This window comes from Rhea pennata, chromosome Z (assembly GCF_028389875.1).
Source record: "Rhea pennata isolate bPtePen1 chromosome Z, bPtePen1.pri, whole genome shotgun sequence".
In the NCBI taxonomy this organism is placed as follows: domain Eukaryota; kingdom Metazoa; phylum Chordata; class Aves; order Rheiformes; family Rheidae; genus Rhea; species Rhea pennata.
In genome coordinates, this window is record NC_084702.1 from 62,489,872 (window position 1) to 62,515,903 (window position 26,032).

Below are 26,032 nucleotides of genomic sequence, written 5' to 3' on the forward strand. Positions count from 1 at the left end.
ATCTTCTCTTTCAGGTAGCACAGGTCCAAACCACTAGCCCTGCAGCTAAATTTTTTCTTCAGAGCACCCTATTACATGTTTGATTTGTTAATAACTGATAAACCAAGAACTATCAATGATATGAACTACCTAAATGATGCCAGAGTCTAAGAGCTCTACGCTCCATTTAAGAACAATTTGTCTTTAAACAAATCACTAAGATTTAGTACTTTTGAGTGTATACAATTATCAGAATGGAGACAAAGATGACAACATACATATTGACATGCAATGGTGGTGTAACTTGTTCCTGCAGCCATCTTCACATACAGTCAGGCTCTCTTCATCCAGCATCCCTAACAAACAAATGGGGCACATCTGTTCTTCTTCATCCTTCATACTATAAAAACAGATATTTGCAATTGTAAAAATGGTATATCAGAATTCAGAAAAGGCTTTAACAATGAAAAAGATCAGCCTCCAGTTTGAAACAATCACCTCTGAATGGCGATATGCTGCTTAAAAACCATCTCTCAAATCTTCTGAATAAGTAACTAGATTTTTAGAAGCACAGAGTACAGACAATACATTGTTGAAATGAAAAGGAAAGTCATAAAATGCACAACATTTCTTCAAACTAGGTCAGATACCAATTAAGGATTGAAAGGCCTAGCCTTAGGCACTTGCATTTTTCTCCTTAAGGCTTCTTTAAACAAACAAACTTTTGCTTATAAGTTGGTTTTGAAAAGTTAAGTTTAGATTTTGAAGACTACATACTTTTTCTCATCATACTCCTTTCAGGGCATCAGCTCACAAGTTAGTCTTCAACTCACCACAGAACACTAGATTTTACTTTATGAAGGTGTGAAATTAAAAATATTAACAGAAGTAACAGTCACCCTAAGTTTTCTGCCATACACAGAAATGGACAAAACAGATTCATACACAACAAAAACATCTACAAATCCCAGTTAGGTTAAAACACCCAACTCTGAGTCTTAGATTGTTTCCATTTTATTTACCTCCACTAAATAATTAAGGTAAAATAAATAGATATAACCAGATTATTTCATCAGAAAAGAAATATTCAAAACTTACAAACTTGCAAGAACCATGTATTTGTTTAGCAACAGCAATTTTTAAAATAAAAGTATATGTACGTAGCAGTGGCTGTATATACACAATGTACTTCCTGCATTTTGAAATGGTAGTTTTTTCCTTGAAAAATCCACAGAAATAAGCTTACAGGGCAAAATTCAGTTCCACAGCACAAAAAACACAAGTATTAATTTTATTTTATTTTATTTTTGAAGAATTAGTAGCAAACCAAAAATAACTGCAAGTCACAGTAATTATCAGAACTGACTAAGCTTATCTCAAGTGAAACCAATACTCAGTATTCTCAAATATTTATATCATGCAAAATTAGACTAACACAGAATGGCAATCTATCTCATTGAACCAATAATGCTATGAACTAATCATCAGTTGTACTAGCAAACTGAAAAACCTTTTCTCCTGCCAAAAATTAGAACTAACTATGGATTAGAAATCCATAACCCAATTAAGCTATTCCTATGCAAAAAATCTTCCTGGACAAGATATCCAAATAGAAGGAATTCGCCTGCCAGTAATTCCAGAGTACATTTTTTATTCAGTCAGTTGGTTTCTATCATTTATTTACAGTGACATAACTCGACATTTGGAAAAATAAGTGCAGGACAATGGGAAATTAAGGTCACAATCTGGGTATCAGAATTGCAAACCTGTCTAAATGTACTGATCTAGCTATATGGCTGTTGTCAAAGTAACGCACAATTAGGTTTCACTTTCACTAATGAAAGCCTCTGTTTTGGTTGTCTTCTATAGGTAGGCCCCTGTATGGCTGGTTCACTCATCCCACTAACAAATTAATGCAGAAAACACTTATTTAAGAAACTGACTAAAATATTTGCAAAAATCAGGGAAAAGAACACAAGCAAAAGCACTCAAGTAGTAAAAGTTAGGAAAAGTCCATAAAAAAAAAATCAAACATCAGTTAAAACTGAAAAATAAGGCATCTTTTAATATGATAAATTATAAAAATCATGATAGTTTAATAACGTCCTTAAAATAATTTAATCATTCATTCTACATGAAAAGTGAATACTTTTAAAATTAAAAAAATATATATATTAAACACACACACAGAGTATGTTTACCTGGAAACTTTTCAGTATATTGTCACAGGCACATAAACATTTCTCCAAAGTAGTAGAGCTTGCTTTCAAAAGTTATTAGGACAAGAGGAAAAAAAAAATGAAATCTTATTTCTTCATTTGTTAACATTTGCATGCATGCTGTATTTGAACAAATGCACACAAATACACAGGTTTCCAAAGTTAATCTATGTTCCATGTTTGAAGACGATTGCTTACATTCAAAAATTTTATTTCCCAATTCCATGAAGTGTCCAAAATTTTTTTACAACTTTCCTTAGATTTTTTTTCAAACATAAGGTATAAATTGAGTATGCCCACTTGGTACCAGGACATATTAATGTATGCTTGACTCTTGATTGTTTGCAAATACAAAGATTTAATGTGACTTGAAATGAAAGCAGCTTTGAAACAAAAAGAATAATGTAGGTGACTCTAAACCTCTATAATTAGGAAAAACTGCAGAATAAAGTTTTTAATTCCTTTAGAAAAAATACTAACCTGTTTTCTGAACTAGATGTAGAAGTACTAGATGATGACAATGTATGAGAATTGGACATGCGTGAGACAAACTTCTGGATGGTGTTACGAGATGGAGCTTTGATCCTCGAGCTACGCCTACTGTGATATTTCTGGAACAAACTCTCAACCTGACATCAGAAAAAGATAGCAACAGTCGTATTTATGCTATGAATAGCTTCTATTCACCTTCACAACAATACATCAGTTGCAACAGCAGTAGCAGGAGTTTCAGAAGCCTTACTAATAAATAGACTGCAAGAAACATTGTTTAAAACAAAAAGCTATTTACTTACTAAAAATTAATAGCTTTAAGTATACACAAATACTTCAACACACTTATTCTGTTTACCTTTCAACTATCAGACAGATATAAAAATTTGAGATGAAAACCCAGAATCTGTATTCATTCACTAAAGCTCTCTAATAATTCTTTCATTTATTCCTTTTATTTGCAGATTTTTTTTCTGTTTATAGAGCTCTTGAAACCGCATTAAAAATGTAATTAAAAACACGCATGCTTGTTACTTTGAAATGCAGTAAAGTGTTCAGCAATTTTAAAATAATATCCTAAAGATTTTTACCTGGATGTTATTTTAGATCTACTGTTAAATCTATTAGACATGTATTACCTCAAAATTCTTCAGTGTCTTTCTCCACAGCATTGGGTCTGATGGCTCTAGTTGGAATACTCGTAGCATAACAAACAGCAGATGAATACAAAACGTTCCACGTCCACAGCTACAGGTCTGCAAAGAGAAGTGTCATACATTAGTATGTTGGCCATTTGTCTTGTTGATTACACATTTAAGGGCAAAACAGACAAGTGCACAAGACCAACTGCTTTTTTTTTAAAAAAAGAGAGAAAGTAGTTAGTGTACAATAATATTTTATATATTCAACAAAAAATAACTTGCGTGAAAATGTGAATTTTCAAAACATCATTCTGAAATATGTAAAAGAAACAGATGACAGTTAACTAGAAGCTATTGCTGCTGTTTATACTGAAAGGAATTTATGCATGTAATCAGACGTCTGTAACGTGATGGCAATCAAGTTTAAAGAAGATGCTTCTATTTATGCAAAAACTTAGGTGTTCCCAAAGGCAGTCATAGTAGTACTAGAAAAGTCTATTTGGACCTCATTATGGTTATTAACGACATTATCACACCTTTAAAGCAACTGACTTTTGTTTTTTTTAAAAAAAAAATTATATATATGCCATGTATATAGCAAATAAAAGACATTTTAGAGTGATAAACTAGAAAAGTGAAGTGTCCAAATTTAAGTCAAAATACTTCATGTATATAATTAGGATCCATAGTTAAGATTGAGAAGTATACAGAATAAGCTAAACGACTTCCCTATTAAAGCCTATTTAAGAAGTACTCTAAATAAATCTAATACTTGCTGCATATTTGACAAAAATACAACCTAGTAATTACATTGCACGTGCATACATGACATATTCTAAGTGTTGCTTTACACAACAGTTAAATGCGTTTGTGACTCATTTCATCTGCTCTGGTTTTGTACAGATTTTTCAAGACTAGCTATAAATTACTAAAAACTGTAAAAACTGCATACAACAAAAACATGTTCTACCTGAGGCCCAATAAACACTCTGTATTTATTATCAGGGCTGTCTCCTCCAATTAAGAATGAGTTGGGTCCTATCTGTTGCAGCAGGTACAGCCTGGCTCTCATAACTTTGTTGACACGGCGATTTGTTTCCTCAGGGCTGTATGGAGAGAAGCCATCTGGAGATGGAGCTCTTCGAGGTGGTGTTATTCGTCCACTCTGAAACTACAAAAGTGGTTCCATCAGACAGTGAGTTTAGCTATGCATTTCATTCTTACTGACAAAGAATGAGAGAGTCTCCAAAACTTGAAGAAACTACAACCTGCTGAGATTATGTGAATTTAAAAGAACTAACTTTCTTCCATGCCCAGAACAAGTGCATAGAAGGGAAACTGAACTTTTGTAATAAGCTGGTTGACATTAAGACAGGAAAGGAGCCTCTTAAATTGCTTCTATTTTCAATTCTTCATTGGTAGCCTTACTGTATTACCAAATTAACAGGTACAATTCAACCAGAGGATAGTCAATAGACTTCTAACTAGCAACACAGGAAGTTATTATACAATAGGATTTCTTTATTTGTGAAATATATTAGCATTATACTCTTATTTTTGAGTTTAATAATAGAGGACATAATGGCCAATGAACAACAGTGTAAGAAATTCCAAAGAGAAGGAAAAAGGATGCATCTTCCCTTCCTTTTTATAATGAAAACAATCTTCATCTCAAGATGCTATTTTTGATTATGGGAAACGAATCACCACCACCAAATAAATCAACCCTTTTATTATGATTTTCTTCATTTAAATGTCTTCCACTTCTAACATGAGTTAATGACTGTCCAATTTCAAATCTTCTGCTTTGACTGACATCCATTTTGATTTTTAAATTATGACACAAAGTTGTAATTGACTCATTGTCCATCACTAATTAGAAAACAGACTTCACTTTTTCGCATGAAAAGTTAATATAAAAAAAAAAAAAGAACATCAACTGAGCAAAGGCAAAAATTAGATGGTTTGGTGGGGTTTTCCTTTAAGTTTATATTTCTCTTATCATGAGGAAAGAACTGTACTATGCGCTGTAACTTCTAATTTATTCCCAGTTCAGTGAAAGAGCAATAGAATGCTTTATTCGATTCTGGAAACCTAGTCTAGAGCAATGGGACAGCAAAAGCAATTAAATTCTATTTTTACTCCTATCACGCTGTGAAGTTGTAGATGCTTAACTGAAGCTTAATTGTGGATGAACAATAAACTATTGCTCAAATACCCCAATCTTGATATTCTCTAATGAAGTCAGTTATTATAGCTAAAAATATTCCAGTCTTGATCTTTTTGAATGCAATGGTACAGATTTTAAAAAAATTCTAACGATGCATATACCTAAAACTTCCCTAACATGTACATAAAGAGCAGCCTGGAACAGAGAGTGACAAACAGCATACTGGTAACTCCTTTATTCAGGAGTCTTAGTCCAGCATCAACAAGCCTATCCCCTAAGAAACACACCTCCCTAGAGAACTGACATTCAAAACTAACGAAGGAAGCAAACTCCTGGCACCTCTTTGTGCAATCAATCTAACAGAACATAGGTATCTCCAAGACTGAGTATCTAAATTTTTTCGTTTATTTCCTACAAAAAACCTCAAGAGAATGACTGAATTAAAAAAAGGGGGGGGGGTGCAGAATGATAAAATTCCATGCATATGAGAAAAATGTAACATGAGATACGCTGTGCAGACTTTGTTCTCCTAAGTGATATTAAGCGATATCATGTGACAACCCCTTTACATAGGCATCCTATCCTCCCCAGAAGTATTAAAGATCAATATTCCATCTTTTTTAGGCAAAGTATCATAGAATATAGTCAAATTTATAATCATATCATAGTTTGCAACTTACAGGCACTGGAGATATCCTTTTTCTTCTGACACCTGGTGATTCAGATTTAACAGTCCTAGACGACGACGAAGAGGAGCTACTAGGAGAAGGACTACGTCTTCCTTTCTGAGTAGGTGAAGAAGCCATGTTTTGTCCATCAGTCTGAGATTCTAGAGACAATTTGTTCATTTCAGGTCCATCTCCTTTCACAGGGATAGGTTTCACCACCTTGCAGGAATTAAACCACATGTGTCAAGAGTTACAAAAATAATCATTGTATACGAAAACAAAACAAATTCATCAGAATTTTGTCTGGTATTATATAATTATATAATTAATTCATTATTCACACATAAAACAGAAACAGAAAAGAGAAATCAGGCGTTTGTGGCTTACCAGTGAGAGTACTGCCTGAAGAAAGGAAGACCTAGGTCTACATTGTTGATCCATGCACTGTTTATTTTACTTTGGGAAGTCACCATATTGAACACATACTTGCTGCAAACCTGAACCTCAGTTTTTCATAAGACTTTGATGCCCTCCCCTCCCCCAAATCTCCTTAAAAAATGAGCAGGCTAAAAAAGTATTTAAAAAGTTAGATATTTTTCCTTCCTAGCAATTATCATAACGCTTTCTTTTTTTCCCCAAAAGTCATAAGGCAAATGTATGTGCCTATAGACAAGTTACTGTTATCAATTACTAGATGCTTGAAAAGTATTTCAACATAGAATGGTGGTAGTAATTAAGAATCTGAAGCACAGAAAATTATACTAAAATCACAGAATCCTATAGGAAAGTGGTTGAGCAAGGAGCAACAATTTCAAGCTATGCAGTAACCAAGACCCATTAAAAAAAATAAACTATTTCATCTGATATGAGCTTTAAGGTGTTGGATTTTGCACTTGCAATATTCTCACAACAAACCTAACAATAGAGCCCTCTTTCATTTGTATTCTAAAAATGCTGACCCTAAACACTTAATCAAATCTTAGCTTTAAATTAGCACTTCCAGCACATGTTACATGGAGTTATAACGCAGATATACTGACATGAAACTAACTATTCAGTATAACCCTGCCTAACTAGTAATACATTAATATTATAAAAGTAACCATTTAATTAATTTTGGGTTTAATCTGTCTGCAATTTCTTAAAATGACTTGTGAACCATTTACACAAAAGCATTACCCCAAAAGGCCAACAGAAACGCTCTAGCATCTAGAGTTTAGCAGAGTTAAGACTTATGTGAAATAGTTACTCAGACTTGCTTTATTTTCCTGGTTCTAGTAAGCTCGGTTTGTTTTTTCCTCTAGCAAAACTTCCATACTATATACATGCATGTGCTATGACGTGGAAAGCTTTAACTGAACACTTTCAAACTTAGAAAATAAGAAGTCCTGAAATCCTTAAAAATGCAAAGAGTACAAGCCACTCCAGCACGGTTTTGTACTCGCCGTAGGATCTTACCTAACGAACAACAGTTCCTTTAGTTGTTGACATTAGAGGGCAGTGTTGATACAGCAATGTTTTACACTATGCACAGCTATTGGCTTTTTTTCCCCTCAGTAAAACTTAATACACGTGTACACTTCAGAAAGTTGCCTGCAACTTCCTGTTAAACAGCTCATTAAAACGAACAAAAGGATCACAACTAAGAGTCCACGAGTTGCTTAGATAGCAAAGCTCCTAAAAGAATGTCCATAACGTTCAATGACTTTCATTTGTAGTAATTACAGATATTGCCCTTCCTTGAATGCCACTTACCACAGGGCCTCTCCTGCTTCTTCTTTCCAGCCACTCATGCTTCCAGGCTGGCATACACGTTGCCTTGAGTTTCTCCCTGATCATGCGCTCTTCTGGGCGGTCGTCCATTTTCTGCAACCCCCTGAGGGTTTCTTTATTCTCCATGTCACGGCTACATGAAAGAAAAAGAATTTTCATAATCATAAATACAGTTATTTTTAGTTAAAGCATAATACCACAGCATTCTTCAATCTTGTGCCATTCTGCCCTCCCTCTCCTTGCAATGTAATTACTAAATCATTAGTTCCAACTGGCTACAGCATTCCTGTTAAGTATTACTGTGATGAATTTGCTATTTTGCAGTTTGAAACATATCTGTTTAGAGGCCTATTTCTTTAAAATGTACATACTGCTTGGAACATTGGACACTCAATAAAGACAAAAATCTTGGCAAATCTTTAGCCAATATAAAAATTATCCCATATATCATTCCCCAAATGTTTCAGAAGTGTTGTGATTACTCAGACATTTATTGGCAACTCAAGACTTTTAGAACAATGTACATAATGCATATAAACTAATGCTAAGCTTCCATCTTCATAGGATGCACATGCATGCAATTATGTAGTGCCTCGTCCCATACATGAAAACTTCTTAAAGAGGAGTCTTGTAAGCTATTACACAGTATGCTTAAACTAGAAGTAATGAAAGCAAAGCTAGTGTCCTTGAGAGTCACTTTCTGGACAACTGATGACTCAAACTTTTAGTCAGCTTTAAGTATGGCAAAATTCACAGCAAGTTAATATCTGTAAAATTAAAGCGTAATCCATCTGGCTCATACTTTTTTTGACCTATAGCAAAGTAATTGCCTATGATTACTGGCAACAACAACAAAATCCTCAAAATACTCTCAGACACTGAACAACAAATGTGAACAGTCTGGAAATTTTCCTGATTCTGTTGAGCTTTCTGCTAAATCACCAAGAAAACTGTGCATTTTTAAACAACAGCATATGATCCTCTGCCATCTTCTGGAAGTTTGTTTAAAGAAAGAAGGAGGAAAAAAAAAAGCTTTAAGCCAACTCTCAGAATTAATTTTAAGAATAACTAAAATCGTAAGTCAGAGCGAAAGATAAGGATGTACATTAATTTAGGTCACAACAGACATGACCTCTAACATACGAATTACACTCCCTGCAACAGAAGGATATTAAAATTAAATGCCTATCTTCATCAGCAATGTATTAATAAGATTCATTTATTACAGTTCTTTACTTAGAAAGATGAGAAGTTTTCACTGCTCAGAAAGCATATTCATGTTATTTTTTCTTTCATTGTAGAGACAAAGGAAACAAAGTATTCTGAGACAGGAAATAACTTTTCCTGTGCAGTGCTGAAATGTAATAAGCAGGTGGACACTGCAAACAAAATACTTTTTCTGTCAAGCAACATCTAAATGTACTGTTAACAAGTCCGATTTTAGACACTCAGAATAGTGTCTAATGATTAAACACCTTCAGAAGTTTGTAAATAGAAAAAACTATCCACTTAAATAAGCACTGCCTGAAGTCTTATAAAAACAGATGATTCTACTTTTTCCTTTCCTTGGTCAAGAAAGGAAAAAAATAAAGAGAAAAGAAAAAAAAATCAGTTCAATGACAAAAGGATTTTTTTCTGAATAGGAATTGCAGGTACAGAAAAGTACACCTCTAAAACACAGGTGCAAGTTAAAAACATATAGTCTCATTTTTATATTAAAATTAATTCCATGACATTCTGCACCATTTCAGTTGTATGAATTCTTTGTATACAAGACAGAAAGCACTATCCCAGTAGTGAAAGAATGGCACAATATTTCATTTGTTCGTATAACCACGATTAACTTCCCAACTGATATAAAAAAAAAGTCTTTTAGAGGCCCTTGGACTTGAATTCATGAACAATGTAACACAACAGAAAAGGCTTCACAATCTGTGCTTGTTCTCTAAAAAGCAGAAGCAACTATCTTCCTCTCTCACTTGATAGTTAAACCAATCTACCCTTGCCTGCACAAAGAACTCTTGTGCTTTTCTTCTATGCAGGTGGGAAAGACCAGAGTTTGTAAGTTTTTGCCTAATAAACTAATATATTTTTTGCTGAATTTAAGTACTGTGCACTTTCTTATAACACATAGTTTCTGAAAAAGTTTCAAGAAAATTTCATACTAACTTAAGCTTCAGCAAAAATTCTAATTTATTAATTATTCTTATATTGTTGAGTCTGTGGAAAATTTTTTTTCTGATGAATGCACGAAGTCCTCCTGCACACTGCAAGTTATTTCATAAAACTGAGTTTGTCCACATTCTGTGGCCTGAACCTATGTTTTTTTATCTAAAGCAAAACCCTCAATACTCCTGTCAATTTAAACTTTGCCTACCTGACATTTGCTGGATTGCTAGTCCCTGTATCACTGTACTTTAGCACCAAGAAAAACAACAAAAAACAATATAAATCCCACAATGCATGTCCCCATTGGACAATCCAATGTCCCCAAGGACTCCACCTTGCAAGGTAGACAGCGTCCTGATCTTGATACAACAAAAACTACTCATGAGTCAAGTTAACATATGCCTAAGTGACTGCCAGGTGCTGGAGGTACTTGATCTGAACAGCAGTGAGAGGACTAAGCAGCAGGAAAAAAAATCCCACACAACAACAAAAAAACACAAACCAAAACCAATGCTCCTTCCTCCCCCTCCTGAACGAGGGCTCAGAGAACATGCTAGTTTGGCCTAAGGAATTTGGTATTTGCCCACATCCCATCATTCTGCTTAAGCAAGGTGCAAGGATTTTGATTGTGTTTCAGCTTGTCATGACTTGAAATAAAGGATACGAGATTTTTTTCCAAATACATTAAGTTTTAAAAGTTTTTTCCCCTCAAAACAGTGGTAGCATCTTTTAAATTCTTTTAATTACTGTACATCAGTTTTAAATCAATAGATGTCAATTCTTAAATAATTAATCTAGAAATTCCAAAGAAACTAGAGTTATATAGGAATTCTAAAGTACTCAGCCCCTCTATTTAGTGCAATGAGAGCTGCAGAGCAAGCCTAACAGTGTGATAATTACTGTTTTTTTAATGAATAAGCCCAGCCGTCTGCATTAATACTTGCATTACTCACTCTGAACTACTTGTTTCATTAACTATATATAGTAAGATTAAAGTACTGCATGGAAACAGTCTAATACAACATCTTGTGCAAGACAGACAGCAAAACTTAGCCCCCTTCCCCCCCCTTTCATCTTAAGGATTAAGACTTGCAAATAGTAATTGAACAGTTAAATTATTAACAACTGTCTCTCTACAGATTAACAATTTGGCATTTTATCATGAGGTATGGAATACATATTTATGATATTCAGTAAGCCACTGTGAAAGACGAGCAAGTTTTACATCTGAAAGGCTCAGTGAGTTTATGCTAATTTTGAAAGTATTTTTCTTGAAAGGTAACAGTCTAAACAGTAGCTCCAATCCATTTTGCTATGATTCTCAACATTTATAAACTGTTAGTTAAATGCCTTGGTTTCTCTACTACCTTATTTGGACAAACAAATTTTATCCATTATCCATACTGGACCAAGTTTTCTTATTTGTTGTGGGAAAAAAACAGGAAAAAGGTCTGGCAAGTTCTGAAATAGGAAAGAGGGAATTAGCCAGTAAGAGGGAAGCTCTGCCTTCCATATCCACAAATATCTGATGGTAGGGAGAAAAATAATTGGCAGCTGTTGTTCAAATAATTTTTTCACATTTGTCTGAAACACATTTGCAAGAGTGACTTGCAGACCAAAGATGGTCAAACCACAGCCATAGCAAATATGCACGAACAAAAGTGGCCACACAGCAGCTCTAACAGGGAACAGCGTGTTTAACAACAACAGGTTGCGAGGAAGAATGTATGAGATTAGAGGGAAAGATAGCGAGCAAGACTGAAAGATTATGGGAGGGACCGCACACTCTGCTCAGTGCAAGTGCCAGATGCGGTGACAGTCAATGCTGCGGATGCACAGAGCTCACCCCACACTCTGCTCAGTGCAAGTGCCAGATACGGTGACAGTCAATGCTGCGGATGCACAGAGCTCACCCTCGAACAGTAAGCAAGAATTAAGAACACGGGCACCCACCTGCACGCAGCCCAGCCCTCAGCAGGTCATGAGAGTGCTGGGCTCATCCACCTGGCCTGGAAGCGTATGGTAGGACAAGATTACAGCTTGGGCAGGAGGGATTAAAAACATAACTGATCTCTGAATTCAAAAGGTGTGCTATTAATGTTTTAGATCAACTTCTGGCCACTAATATTTAACCAGCTGAGCTAAACCTGCCAACAGTGCTCTGAATTTTTCATCTGATTTTTTTTTTCTTTTTAAACTGATATCATGATTTGGGTAAGGCATGATCCGTCTTTCTGCCAGTCTACAGTTTTTTTCTTCCTGGGCCACTACTGCTGGTATTATCAGTGAATGCTATACCTGCCAGGTAATCACTTGTGTCCATACTGACAAACCAAAAATATAGATTATGACACAGTCCATGAAAATTAAAATCTTCACAGGGAACTTCCACAACTTGGTATTAAATGGCAGCAACCGCTACTTAATAAGGACAGTATTAAAGATGTTACTTTACAGAGACTAATGAATCTGGCTTCTTGAAATAGTTAAGGAGAGGTTAACAAAATGTTATATAGAAGTGTGAAACTAATTTTTATTCTTTTATTAGACTAGCTAACAAATAAAAAGAAAAATTCATATTTATTTTTTTCTAGCTGTTTCAGCTTCTTCAATAGCTGTTGCATCACCTTCCCTTGAGAAGAACGTAGATTCTTCATTTGGCCAAACTGTCCAATGAAGCTCACAAGGTGCAGGCACTAAATGTCACTCTGCATCTGTCTATCCTTCACTGACATTAAAAAGATTACCACTTCTTACTTACAATATCACTTAGATTAACCACTAAAACATTTTGCATTATAAAATTCTCTCAATTTACATCAAGCAAATAACTTACATAATATTTTCTATGTATATTTTAAAATAGGTATTTAAAAACTATAAATATGTGTTAGCTCACAGAAAGTGAATGAATTGTGTCTGGAAGAAAGAAAATAGACAGAACATCACGTAAGTTTCCATGGAACTTCTGCTGAAAAGTAAGATCAGGTGAGAGTCAGTGGATCTTTTCATCACAGTAGTTTTAAGAGTCAAAGTTTATCCTATTTCCTCCAGTATTTTCCTGCAAAAGGGAAAGACGCATGTAGAGAAAATGAAAATATGGAAGAAATAGTAGCTTTCTATTATTTGGCTTTAAATCCAAAATTACTCAAAACCTATAGCTCCGTTAGTTATTTGCTGAGTTTTTTCTGTCAGTTTGAGACTTTCCTTGCCTTCTCTCTCTACATTCATTTGCTCCCAGAGCGCTGCAGTCAAGCATACCTTTGGCAGTCTGACATGACAAAAGGTGAGTCCTCAGAGAACATCTCACTGATAAGCCACTAGTAACTGTATAACAGTTCTTCTCATAAAACTATGTAATTATACTAAGAGCATATCTAAATTACAATAATACAGTTTGCACAAAGCTTTAGTAAGTTGATTACTGTATGACAAACTTCAGACACCCAGAGAACAGAATCCAGTTCATGCTGGGGCCGCTCAGGCCTTGCCCACATCCCTGTCCCTCAGACTACCATGAATTCCTCCCAGAACTGCAGTAATGTCATTAAAAAGAAAGGATTGCCATATGAATGTTCACTGACAGTCAGCAATGCAATTAATTCATCTGCACAACATTAGGAGGATCACAAGCATTAACTATGATGAAGTGATTTTTTTCACTATGTTGAACTGCCAGAGCCCTCCTATATCCCTTCTGAAGTATAGGACCAAGTTTCCATTTGGTCATCTCTCATTTATCCAACACCCTGCACCTATAACAGCATCAAATTCTCTGAATGTGGTACACAGTTCAATCTTTTAAGCACTAAACTGAATCCCATTAGGATTCTTAAAGCCTGTCAAACCCTAAACCAGGAGAATTGGGTGAAATGGAATTGGGTAACTTTTAGAAGTGGTCTAGTTAGGTCAGAACTCATAACACAATGGTCCGTGCTGGTACCTTGCTGATCTATGAAGCTATTAACAGAAAGATAGGATAGATGTATGACAAAATTCAAAATATAAATCACACAGCTCAATGCAGATTTATTATATATCCGTATATTGACTATATGAGGAAAAACTGTATTACATTGAATCAGTTTCTGGTCTACTTTGAATGAGGAAATTGTTTACGGCATGTTGGACGACTGTCAAGATAGAACAAAATGTCTCCATAGAACACATGGAATAAAGAGTTTTTTGGACAATTTAGCTTCCCTAACCCCAGAAAAGAAGTACAAAAAATTATAGTTTGGATCAATTTAAGATCATAGGGATAAGCAGATAAAACCATATAATATATTCCTATCTCCAAACAGATGGATGGAATGATAGCCTACAAATAATGTGGACATGATGAGCTAGGCAGATTTTCAAAAGCTACAGCATATTAAATGACTGTTGGAAGAATTATAAACAAAGGGAATTTTGACCATTCTGGCACTGTCCAAAACAGTAGAATTATCAGCAGAAATAAACTGTTCCAAGATTGCCACTGGAATAAAAATTTTAAGTTCTCTCAGAAAAAGACACTTAAAAATAAACCATATAAGAAAGCGAATATAAAAAAGCCTACAAAAATTTCCAGCAAAGAAACACAATATAGCATAAGAAATTTTAGCCTTCATGATTCTTTAGACAGTAAATGGCATAGAGGGGGAAATAAAAAACCAAAGTTACTCTTTTCAAAACAAATAGTAATTCCTTAAACTATTTGAAACAAAATTCAAAGTTACAAAGAAAAACCCACAACCTTTGACATTACAGAAGGAGACCAGAGACCAAGACAGAATCTTTTTATTTTTTTAAGAATGATTCAAATGCCAAGTTTCATCGCTAAAAATCAGATTTCTCTCCAGGGTTCTGTTCATTTCATAATGCACACTGCTGACAATTACAACAAATTACTACTCTCACCTAGTAGCTGTATTGAAGCAGCATTCAGGAGCTCACTTGAAGTTGGACCCCACTGGCTAATCATCCTGATTTATTTTATTATTTATATATCTTCTCTGTGTTTGTTTTTCCTATTGAGTATTCTGCTTTTTAAGCTAATGTTCCATTTGACAAATATATGAGCAAGCTATGTGAAAAGAGAGGAAATGCCAACCTGAGTTACATCAGGAATAAATATCATTAATTTCATTTATTATCGAAATCCTGTATCATAACAGGTGACATTAAGGAAGCACTACACCTTGTTAAAGAGATGTCTGTGCTATCCACTGACACTGTAAATGTCAGATCTCAAAACATCCTTGTCCTGCAAAGACTCATGCATATAATGAACTTTGGTGCCATGATCCAGAGGAGACTAAAAAGTTCCACGTGCATTTCCACATCAGGTATAAAAAGCTTTTCTGGGGTCCAGAAATAAAGCCAAAAAAATCTTGTAGGCATATTCTGAGCAACTGCAAGCTTTAGAAACGCTGCCCTATAGCAACATATTGGATCTCTTTGCAAACTTACAATAGCTAACTGTAGCCAGGATAGTTCTAATCAGAAGAAAGTCATGGACAAATTAGGTTCTTGCCATGAAGACCCAGACTTAGGATCTTCAGTTCCAAAATTCCTGTGTAACACCGGCACGTTATACAAGGTGCCCTGTGCTGCACAGTTTTCCCGTGGAACAAGGAGCAGCAGTTTAGTGCTGTCTGTCCACTCGTCTAGACACAGGCCAAGCACACGCTAACTACACCCACTCCAACAATGGCAGCTCCTATTAAAGGTGTTTATTTTTGTAAGATAACAACAAGTTACCATGACATGAAGAGAAAATAGCAGGAAAAGGCATTCAAGGTTTGTGCTTGCACATGGCTGAAAGCAGTTATTGGTTCAGTAACTTTTTTTTTTTTTTTTTAATCCAGACTATGCATAGACAATGAGGCAGGAATCTCATCTGATGAAGAGAGGAATATTTAGTGAAGTAACCTTAAAAAAACCCATCAGTGTAGTTAGCAAGCAATAAAAATCCAATAATAACCAAATTAGCCTGTGACAACAAAGTAAGGAAGCAGCTTGCTTACAGGACAGGAAGTATATGGAGTACTCTTAACAAAATAGACCACTTTTTCTCAGAGATCTCAGTGTATTCTTGACTGTGAGGTTCTATTTAAGCTTCGGTGTATTCACATCCTACCTCTAACGCAATGCACCTTAGCTTTTAATTTATTTTATGCATACTGCTATGTCTCCATATACCCTCAAAATACAGTTGCTGATACTAATCAAAAATTATACAGTCAGAGAAAAAAATCAATGAGTTTTTATCCCTTGCAAATGGACCTCAGTAAAGGAAAAGGGACTACTTCTGTACTTGCTTAAAAATAGATTAAAAATTGCCAAAAAAACCCACTTTCCTATAGTGGCATGAAAGCATAACACTAGAGAAACATCACCTCACAGAGGCTCTAGCCTGTCACCAGTCATTTTTGAAAAAAGATGGACAGAATAAACATTCTAATAATATTGGTTAAAAAATTAAGTATTAAAAGTGTGTTCAATGAGGGGTATGATGATCACTTATGGTACTAGAATTTAGAGATAAATGCATACTGTAGGCAGAGATGTTTTCAGAGATGACAATTATTTCTCTCACACACACAATGATTATTTCTCTCTCTCTCTCTCTCCCCCCCCTCCTCTTTAAAGAAGGTGAATTAAGAAATGAACTTACAATGATGCTTTTAAACTTCAAGTTTGGCTTCATTTGAGATTTGCTTATATCTTTATTTTAACACTGACTAACATCAGAGATAAAGTACTAGATACTGGTATTTAATAAGAGCATATGATGTTAGATCCTTCTCAAACTATCTGGTCCCTTTAAACTTCTTATATAGAACATATTAAACTAATTTCAACCATTTTTGTAGCAACCTAGCATTTTAGGACACTCACACAGCATTATGCCAGTTTAGAACGATACTATGTTTTAAACTGTGGGCTAGTCTGTTCCCTAGTGCTGGCAAAGATCTTCAGGGCAACTGGTTACTATACATACACTGTTTCTAGCATAATTTATTTTCTATTTTGCTTGCTACCCTGTTACTACCTTCAGATTTTGCTCAAATCTGGTGATACTTTAAAATTGTCTTTTTGAGCTGTTTGTTATAGCCACCTTCTCTTCTCCTAGCATTTACTACTATATATAAATACTGTCACGTAACTGCCATAGAACGGTTACTTGTTTCTACATAATACTAAATCAATTCTAACTGGCAGGTTACGGTAGTATATTTAGACTGAGACAACCGAGTTCCTTCAGTCAACTCGGCCATGGTTGATGGGCCAGTAACATTTTAAGTCGCTGAGATTCAACTCTGCCTGCTAGAACCCACAGTCAAAAAATATGAAAGCTCTCATAAAAACTAAAGAAGAGTAAACATCAGATTTCTGATACAACAACAACAAAAAAATCCCAATTAGCCCAAGTTTCCTCAAATCATTACTTACAATATTACAGTAAAAATTCTCTCTCCAAAATTCCTGCTGATTTTGAAACATTAAGTCAGCAATGCAGTGGATTAGTTACGTCCCAGGCTTTATGCTCATGTACCACTACTCAGATCATCATGCAGGTAGCAGACAAATAGGCCTGGGGTCACCTAAGCTTTTCAACTAAGATGGTGTAGACAGATCCATGAGAAAGACTAAGCCATTGACTGACTAGCAATTATCAGGAAAAACGTAGACGATCCACACTAAAGGAAGCCATAAAGGTATAGATAGGTAGCAATCGTTATTCTCTTCCGTATCCTCAAACATTGCTTCAGTTAAGATAGCAGTGATTTGGTGATGTCCACAGAGCCAAAGTGAAAAAAAAAAAGTGAAAATTCGTAGGTGTGCTTTCAGATTTTTAAATTGCGTTCCCACACAGCTCAAAGACAAGACTGTATTTGTTCTGTGATACCATACGCTAGACTTTTTTGAACTATTCAATGTAATCTCACCAACACAACCCTCAAGCAACCACCTTCGTTCCACAACTGTGTTGCTCCATTTACAGATCATGTCTGAAATTTAATGGGGCAGTTCTCTGGAATTCTGACACCAATAAATTTGCATTAAGAAACCTAAAATAATAACAGCAAGACCTTGTCAAGAGTATTCTCAGTCTCAGAGAGAATGCTGAGATGCTCCGATACAAACCTCACAAGGCCTGAACAATAGCAATGAACCGTTTTTCTTGCCTCATCTTCCCCTCTCATCCCCCCAAAAGTAAACTCATTAAAAAGATCTGATATAAAGCACTTCTATCCAGCTTGTGATGTACATTAGAGATAACCTGAGTTTTACACTGAAGTGAAAGCAATGCTTTAGTTTTGGACCAGAAAAACAAGACGTAAAAATACTTTTAACATTAACTTTACTAACAAACAGAGTCAAGATATACATAAGGTAAACTGTTTCCAACATGCCAAAATTAGAAAGAAGTATTTTCAAAAGGCAAATTAAAGTTAAATTCAAACTACATAAACTGTGTTAGTCCTTGCACCAGGAATGTATCATTTACCCAGGGCCATAATAAAGGTCTTCACTATTTCTTTTTTCTTTCTTTCTTTCTTTTTTTGTCACAAATACATTAAACATTTTAAAAATCCACACATTTCTCAGCAGAATCCAATACATGAAGTCCTATGTATGGGCTAAGAAGCTCTATCAAGTTCTACAAGCAAAACAAAAGAACTTCAGGTGCCGCTGCTGAAGGGTATGTACTACATGTATCTGCATGTACATAACATGACAGATGATAGAAAAATATGAACTTACTTACAGTCACATTTACCTGCTCTAGAGAGATGCAACAACATTGCAACCCTCATCTGTATGACCTTAAAGCCAGCTAGCTTTCAGATAATCATCTCTCACACCAAGTACAACCAAGATCACACAAAATTCAGTATAGCATAGAAATCCACCCACGAATCTTTACAAACACTTAAGCAGTTATTCCAAACTAGCAGTCTATGCAACCATAAAATGTCAATTAAATTTAGTTTAGGACAAGATGCAATAATAAGTGTGACAGACACATTCAGATTCATGAAGACTGTTCTGTTTCCCTTTCCTGAAAGGAGGCACATTAAAGCCAGTATATTGTAGATATTATAGTTAAGTACTACATGAAAGTAGCAGATTTCACATTGAAGTCTCAACTGAAAACTGTTTTATATGAAGCTTGGTCCAAGGTAACTAGTTCGTGATGGCAATGCTAAATTCAACCTCATAAAGCTCAATTTATGTAAAACATGAATGCTAAGCTTTTCAGAAAAGTCCCTGCGTGTCATCACCAAAGATGCAACATTTTGCTTAGTTAGCCCGTTAAAAAAAATAAAGTAAATCAAAATCTTGATTTTTTAGCTCCAAAATCAAGCAAAGCAGGCCATTTTATTTTTTGTATTCCAATTAGAAGGATGTACACATACAATAAAAGGGAAACTGGACATGTCAAGTCCATCTCTATTTGAGTACTAGAACAAAATAGTAGTCTACAAACTATGAATTTTACACTGAATTGGCTTAAGTAAAATATGTATCTAGCAGTTACATGCATACTAAGGATCAGGCCTACCTAGTGCAGCACATTCTCAATATAAGCATCTTATTCCAATTTATTATTAGCAGAATGGTGCAGCGAAATCAATTTCCACCAAGTCTGGTTCACCTGCACAGAGACTTCATTTGATTTAATCCCATATTTATATATACATATGCATACAGCTAGAAAGTAAGAAAGCATGTGTGCAAGTATGACAGCAAGCATGTACCAGAACCATCACAGAAAGCAGCAGCCACTTCCTCATCAGCAAGTTATCTGGTTTTAAACCGGAACAATTTTGCAATTCCTTTCAGCCATATGAACTTACGTGCCAGAGGAAGAGGATGACACAAGCTTAGGACTGAAAGGACAAGACTGCTTCATTTGGTGGGCAGCACCATCTTTCATCACAGTATGGCCTAACTTCTGTGTGTCACAAATAAGACTGAACACCCTTATGTAACCTACAAGATAGAGACTAACTCTGTTTCCTATGACAAGGATTCTATGATGAATTAAACGCGGACAAACTTCAGCTTTACAGAAAAACGTCCAGTTCCTCTACACCAACACATATTACACTCGTTTAGGCCAGAGTTGAATTGGATACTAAGGTGGCAATACTAGAAATGCTGCCTTTTGCAATATAAATCATCTCAGTGGGCTGCAATGAAGTTTTAAAAGTTTCTAGTCTACTAGCAGTATGTGACAGGGGTGTCATTTAAAAACACTGTATGATAATTTCTAAAATAAACTGAATTAATTCCCAGAGAATGCTGTCAAACTGAAGGTCATAGAAAACATTTGTAAGATTAGAGGTCCAGTAGAGAGATTACTGAAAATTTATTCTAGGAGACAATGCAGAAAAGAGTAAATACTGCAAAAACAGCAAATACCAAAAGACTTTTGTTTGTTTCCAAAGTAGCTTTCAAACATTCATCTAAGAATTAAAAGAGGAAAAACATTTTCCAGCAAATTTTCGCAGTATTCATTTGAATCAAACTCACATAAGCAAGACAAAATTCCATTTATTACTGCTCCCATATCTGCTAAGAACATTCCACATCTGTTAATTTAAAGCCAAATTATAGTTGTCATGGATACTTTAAGTTTTTCAATTTGTTCATGGATACAAATCTCTACCATACAAGTACCAACAGGTAACAGTACTATACATTTAAGATGCTTTTAGGCATGAAAAAGTACACTATTAAAAATACAAAAAAAAAAAAAAAAAAAAAAAAAAAAAAAAAAAAAAAGCCTAATCCCAAACAGCAAAGAGGCCATGAAATACTTCTTTGTAAGCAGAATCTTGGATTTGCTGTTAGAACATTTTTATATCATGCACTAACATTAGAACTAGTGATAATGGGCATGAAAACATATTAGGTAATTTAAATACTAAGGCTCTGAATAAAGAGCTATACATGCCATTACAGAGGAAGAAGGGACCAGAAATTATCCTAACCTGGTCAGCTAACTTGTGGAAACAGTATCGTATCTCCTCTTCTCAAAGCAACGTCATTTTAAGAAGTTCCTATTCCCCATGTCAATTACTCAATTCTATTCCTTCCCATAAACCTTGGAAACAGAGGAGAGGAAGAGGAAACGGCAAATGCTAAACCGGATTTGTCCTCCAATCTGTTTCATAGCACGGTTCCACTACAGATGCCCAGGAAAAGCAAGACGGCAGCATTTCTGATGAGCAGATGTCAGTCACTCTTTAGCAGGTAATGGTGAGATCTTCATGTCCTACACAGCGCACATACGCTGCATCACGTGTTCGATTCAGCAAAGAAGCTGCCCCAAATGCAGCAATGAAATTCACAGAACTGGAGAACATCTTTCACAGGAGGGAGAAAGTTTCATTATTAAAATATATGCACTACAGAAGTAGTCAGATTACAGTCCCCAGAATCTGAAATTTGTCTTCCTTCAACTCGAACTTATTCAGCAAGACAGTGAGTTTATGACCTGAAGCCATAAGGTTACATGCATTGGATGATTTCACATTCTGAAAGCTATCAACAGCACTTTCTTGATTTTTCTGTTTAAGAGATTACTCCCCAAAATAGTTATTTTCCAGTATTTCCTACCTATTGTAGTAAACATAACGTTTAAATTTTCAAGAAAGGAATGACAAGATGGCATGATGTGAAGACAAGAGTAAGAATCAGAGCTGATGGGAAACTATAGCTACTGTGCATTCACAAGGCTTCTAGCTGTGCACCTCTAAGACTGGGGTACCAAAGGTCACCCTAGCTCTGGTATCTTATGTCAAACAGCAGCTATCTGGTGATACCAGGGCAAGAGTACAAAAATAAGTACTGCGATACCTTCCCCCTTGCCCTTGTATGCTATTTCTTCCTCAATTACCAATACAGAACCATAGACAACTAAGGGAGTACTATCAAATGCAAGCTAGTAAAAAAGCAAACAAACTGCAAACATGAGAATACTGAACACCAGAAACAATGACATTGGAATTTCCCTAGAAACAGCTTAATAAAGCAAACAAGGGGGGGGGAAAGCCTATCAAATGCAAGAATGGAAAGGTTAAGAAGTCCAGTGAAATATATAAAAAAAATTGTAGATAACATTATAATCAGGTTGTATACTGTCAAATTCTTTCAAGGATGACAAAATACCAATTTCTTCACAACTGTTGAAGCTGTAACAGAAACACTATTTGTGCTTGTATCTTGGAACATGTTCCTAGGAATCTTGCAGTCCTTCCTGCTCCAGGTATTGCAGTAACCTACTGCAGGTATTGCAGAAGCTTAAGAAATAGTTTGCAATTTTCTGCTCTGTAAAACTATCAAAACTATTAAGATGCTTTTTCAACATTTAACAGACAACAGATAGGAATGGAATACTCTAACTAGGTAGTGATACAGTTTCCTTATCATGCTGAAAATGTACTTCACCTTTGCGTGAAGCTTACATCAGAATTAAGAACAGGAACCAAAACAAAAAAACCCAGACCCCAGATCCTGAAGGCATTAACAACAAAAGGCTCTCTGCCCAAGGTATAAATAAAATAGGATATACATTGAGAAATATGCCTAGTCATTGAGAAGATGATTTCCTATATAATAAACAAAATACTTGTGCAACTCAGTTCATGGAAGGATTTTATAAATCTGAAAAAAGTATTTTTTTAATTATTTTTATTGTTATAAACTGCAGTCCTAATGTCTGAACATGTTTCATGAGGCAGTTGCTTTTCAATGGATTGTTACATTCAAAAAAAAGAAAAACAAGATCATTGGTTTGGACAATATAGAAGTACAGCTTTTTGTTTTAACAATTATAAAAAGGGAAATGTGTGGGGGACAAACAGGATTACATGACCTCTGCCAGCGAATTGTTATGAATATCAGAGTACACTGTTGACTGAAAGTACATAATAGTCAAATGAAGTTAGTAGATAGGATCGGCACAGAATTGAATTTCACTACACCACACTATCTGTAGCATTCCAGCTCCTCCCGAGTGACTCATTTAAATAAGAAACATATTTACTATGACAAGAAATGTCAAGAACACAACAGGAACTGTAAGTTGGAGATCAAGTACTTTGTCTCCTTGCACCACAAAACGTGTTCTTTGGGACTGTTCTTTGCAGTAAGCATTCAGTCACTTTGCCTTGAGCCTGCGGTGAATTCAACATCAGCTAAAGATTCAGCTACACAAAGGTAAGAAAACGACAAGGCGCTTACTTGCTGTCTGCAATTTATCTCATAAGACTATTCTACAGTAGTATTCTACAAAAAAAGTCGTTCAGAAGCAGTAGACTCAGATTTGCCTAGTTTTTTTTTTTTTTTTTTTTTTACAGATAGTTATTTTATAGTTCACAAAAACAAGTATTTTTCCCTTATAAAATCATCTACTTCATAACAAAAGAAATTTTGTGCCAGTCATATATAATGCAGCTAGTTAAAAGTGTAATAATAGAGAAAACTGGTAGCTGATTTAAGAGATGTGTTACTACATAAGTAGAAGCAGACTGTTCATTTTGCTACTTAGCAACTTCAGTTTTACTGGGTATTACACAAAGAGTAACTCCTCATATTTATCCACAGAACAGCAAACCATGCTCCCCCCTCCCCCCACAGCAGAGCCCAATAAGCAAGAAGAGGTGTTCATACATACATAATTACATTAATTTTAAAGCAACATTCTGAAAGGAAGGCATAGCATGAAATCTAGCTCACGCATGAAAAAGCTGCCAAGAGAAATTATGATCAACATGTTAAGCTTCCATCTGTAAGTTTGATATCAGCTTATTGAATCAAGTATCTGTAGTCTTTCTTCCATAAGGACAGTAGAATTCAACTGTATAAGGCCAATAAATAAAATTTCTATGACTAATTTATCATAAAGCATAAACACCTCCACCGTTGAGGAGGGGGGGTACCAGTTTTCCTTGTCTGAATCTTGAACAACATCTAGTTTTATTTATTCACCAAGTAGTACAATAAAAAGCAAAAAAAGATGATATTCCACTGTATATCCTACATTGCTTCACAAATTAATTTTACCATTGAAGGTAAAGCTTCTAGTGTAGGACACACTGTTAATTTGCAATCAGACTAAAGGACATCAGATCTACACTGATATTAATAGTAGCTCTACAGATCAAACAGGCAATTCTAAACAAGACAAACAATTTATACCAGATCAGAAGAAAAATGCAGCAAACTAAGAAAAATAGCCTTGAAAAATATTGCAGAACATTAAAAAAAAAAAGTCTAGTACTCAAGTTTTTCCAAAAGACTATATACTCTTTCCTCTCACTTTACTCCCTGAAAGTATTCCCAAACTTTGTGACTAACATTACATTAGATTAAAATAAGTCATTTTTAGGTTATTCATGCATCTCATTACTGTTACTTGTGCCAGAGAAGTATGTGCCAAAGATTGCTGGTATACTACTTGCTTATTAATTGACAATAAAATGAGCTGAAATAGGAGACTGAAACATGCTTTTCCCAGGAAGTGCTGAAAATCAGACATAACAGTAATCTTTCAAGACTACTTAGGCCTCTACCAGGAATTACTTCAGACAAGATGCAAAGCAAGCCATACTATTTGATAGGTATATGTAATTAAATTACTACAATTTCCTCTCATCTACTGTAATAGAACTACTTTGCTATATCTCGCTTGTGAAACCAACCTATACTGCAAACCTGAAAGGCCTCCTTACTTCAACTGGGTCCGAATCTCCGTTGATGTGCACCAACTATGAAGCCACCTAGAAGCAGAAAAAAGGTCTGCCTCAGTTTCTGCCCTTCCATTCATTTGGAACAAAACATTTCAAAGCTTTCAAAAAAGAGGAAATATTAGGCTGAATTTGTGGAATACATTTAAATTCCCACATTTGTTTCCTACATTCCTTTTAAGCTTTACTCTTTAAAGTAGCTTCCAGATTTCGCATTTCACAGCAACTCCTGTGTATTTTTATGCTAGTGATTCTAGGACATCTTTCTGAGATATGAAATACAATGTAAGTGGTAATCTGATGAAAAATTTCCCGTCAAACTGCAGGTTAAGATTTCTGCATCTTCAATGAAAGTAAATTTCATAACTCTGCAATCTCTGATTTTACCAGTTTAAGAAAGTATTCTAGAAAATAACACTAACTACTCTGCAGTACCTCCTTAGTAGCAAATACTATTCAAAAAAGTTTTATGAATGTAAGAGTTCCTTGACTCACAATATTTGACCTAGACATGGGTATAATTATGGGGAAAAAAAATAAAGTATACTTTATGTTTCAAACCCATCTATGTAATTCTGCATCTATTAGCTTCATATTTACTCCAGGGGAAATTTTCATTTGGTTTCAGCAACATTTACATATGAAATTACTGCAAGATCCTTCTGTCTTACAAGAGTTGTGTTATTTAAATTAAGTGTTCCTTTAGCAGCTGTGCTTTCAGAAAAAAAAAAAAAAAGAAAAAGAAAACTCCCCCCCCACATCTAACACAGATCCTAACTACAGAAATATTTTGTCCTGAGCTTTTATTCTACTGTTTGCTGCAGTGAAGAACCACCATGGAAAATACTTGAAATGTATGCATACAACAAAGGCAAAACCAAAAGAATAGACCATAAATGACAATGTTGAACGAGCTCCAGAGTTTCAGTAAAGCCAGGACCTGTCTCTCTTCCTCTCCACCTCCCACAGTGGGAAACAAATCTCTGCAAATGAAAACCAAAAGTTGAGGCTGGCCAAGAAACCATTTTCTTTTACAAAAAACTCCAACTAAAAATTTTGCAAGTTTTTACCATTTCACTTTGGGAAAAAGCCAGAACAAAGTTTCTCACCCACTTCACAATACAAAACTCACCATCAGTTGAGATGCTCTATTTGTACTTTGGTTTTA

At 35.1% G+C, this 26,032-nt stretch overlaps 1 protein-coding gene across 3 annotated transcripts in view; it reads right to left on the minus strand.

Moving 5' to 3' along the window:
* MAP3K1 (mitogen-activated protein kinase kinase kinase 1) overlaps positions 1–26,032 on the minus strand; it is a 61,301-nt gene that overhangs the window by 15,734 nt on the left and 19,535 nt on the right. For 2 of the 3 annotated variants that reach the window (XM_062600127.1, XM_062600125.1), the window contains exons 2-7: positions 7,925–8,075; positions 6,182–6,388; positions 4,302–4,502; positions 3,329–3,445; positions 2,679–2,827; positions 258–379 (exon numbers count right to left, since the gene is read on the minus strand). In XM_062600127.1, coding sequence (XP_062456111.1) covers positions 258–379; positions 2,679–2,827; positions 3,329–3,445; positions 4,302–4,502; positions 6,182–6,388; positions 7,925–8,068 — 940 coding nt within the window. In that variant the 5' untranslated portion in view covers positions 8,069–8,075. Of the gene's footprint in view, positions 1–257; positions 380–2,678; positions 2,828–3,328; positions 3,446–4,301; positions 4,503–6,181; positions 6,389–7,924; positions 8,076–11,478; positions 11,511–26,032 lie in introns of those variants that run through there. The other variant, XM_062600126.1, reaches the window with a different exon arrangement.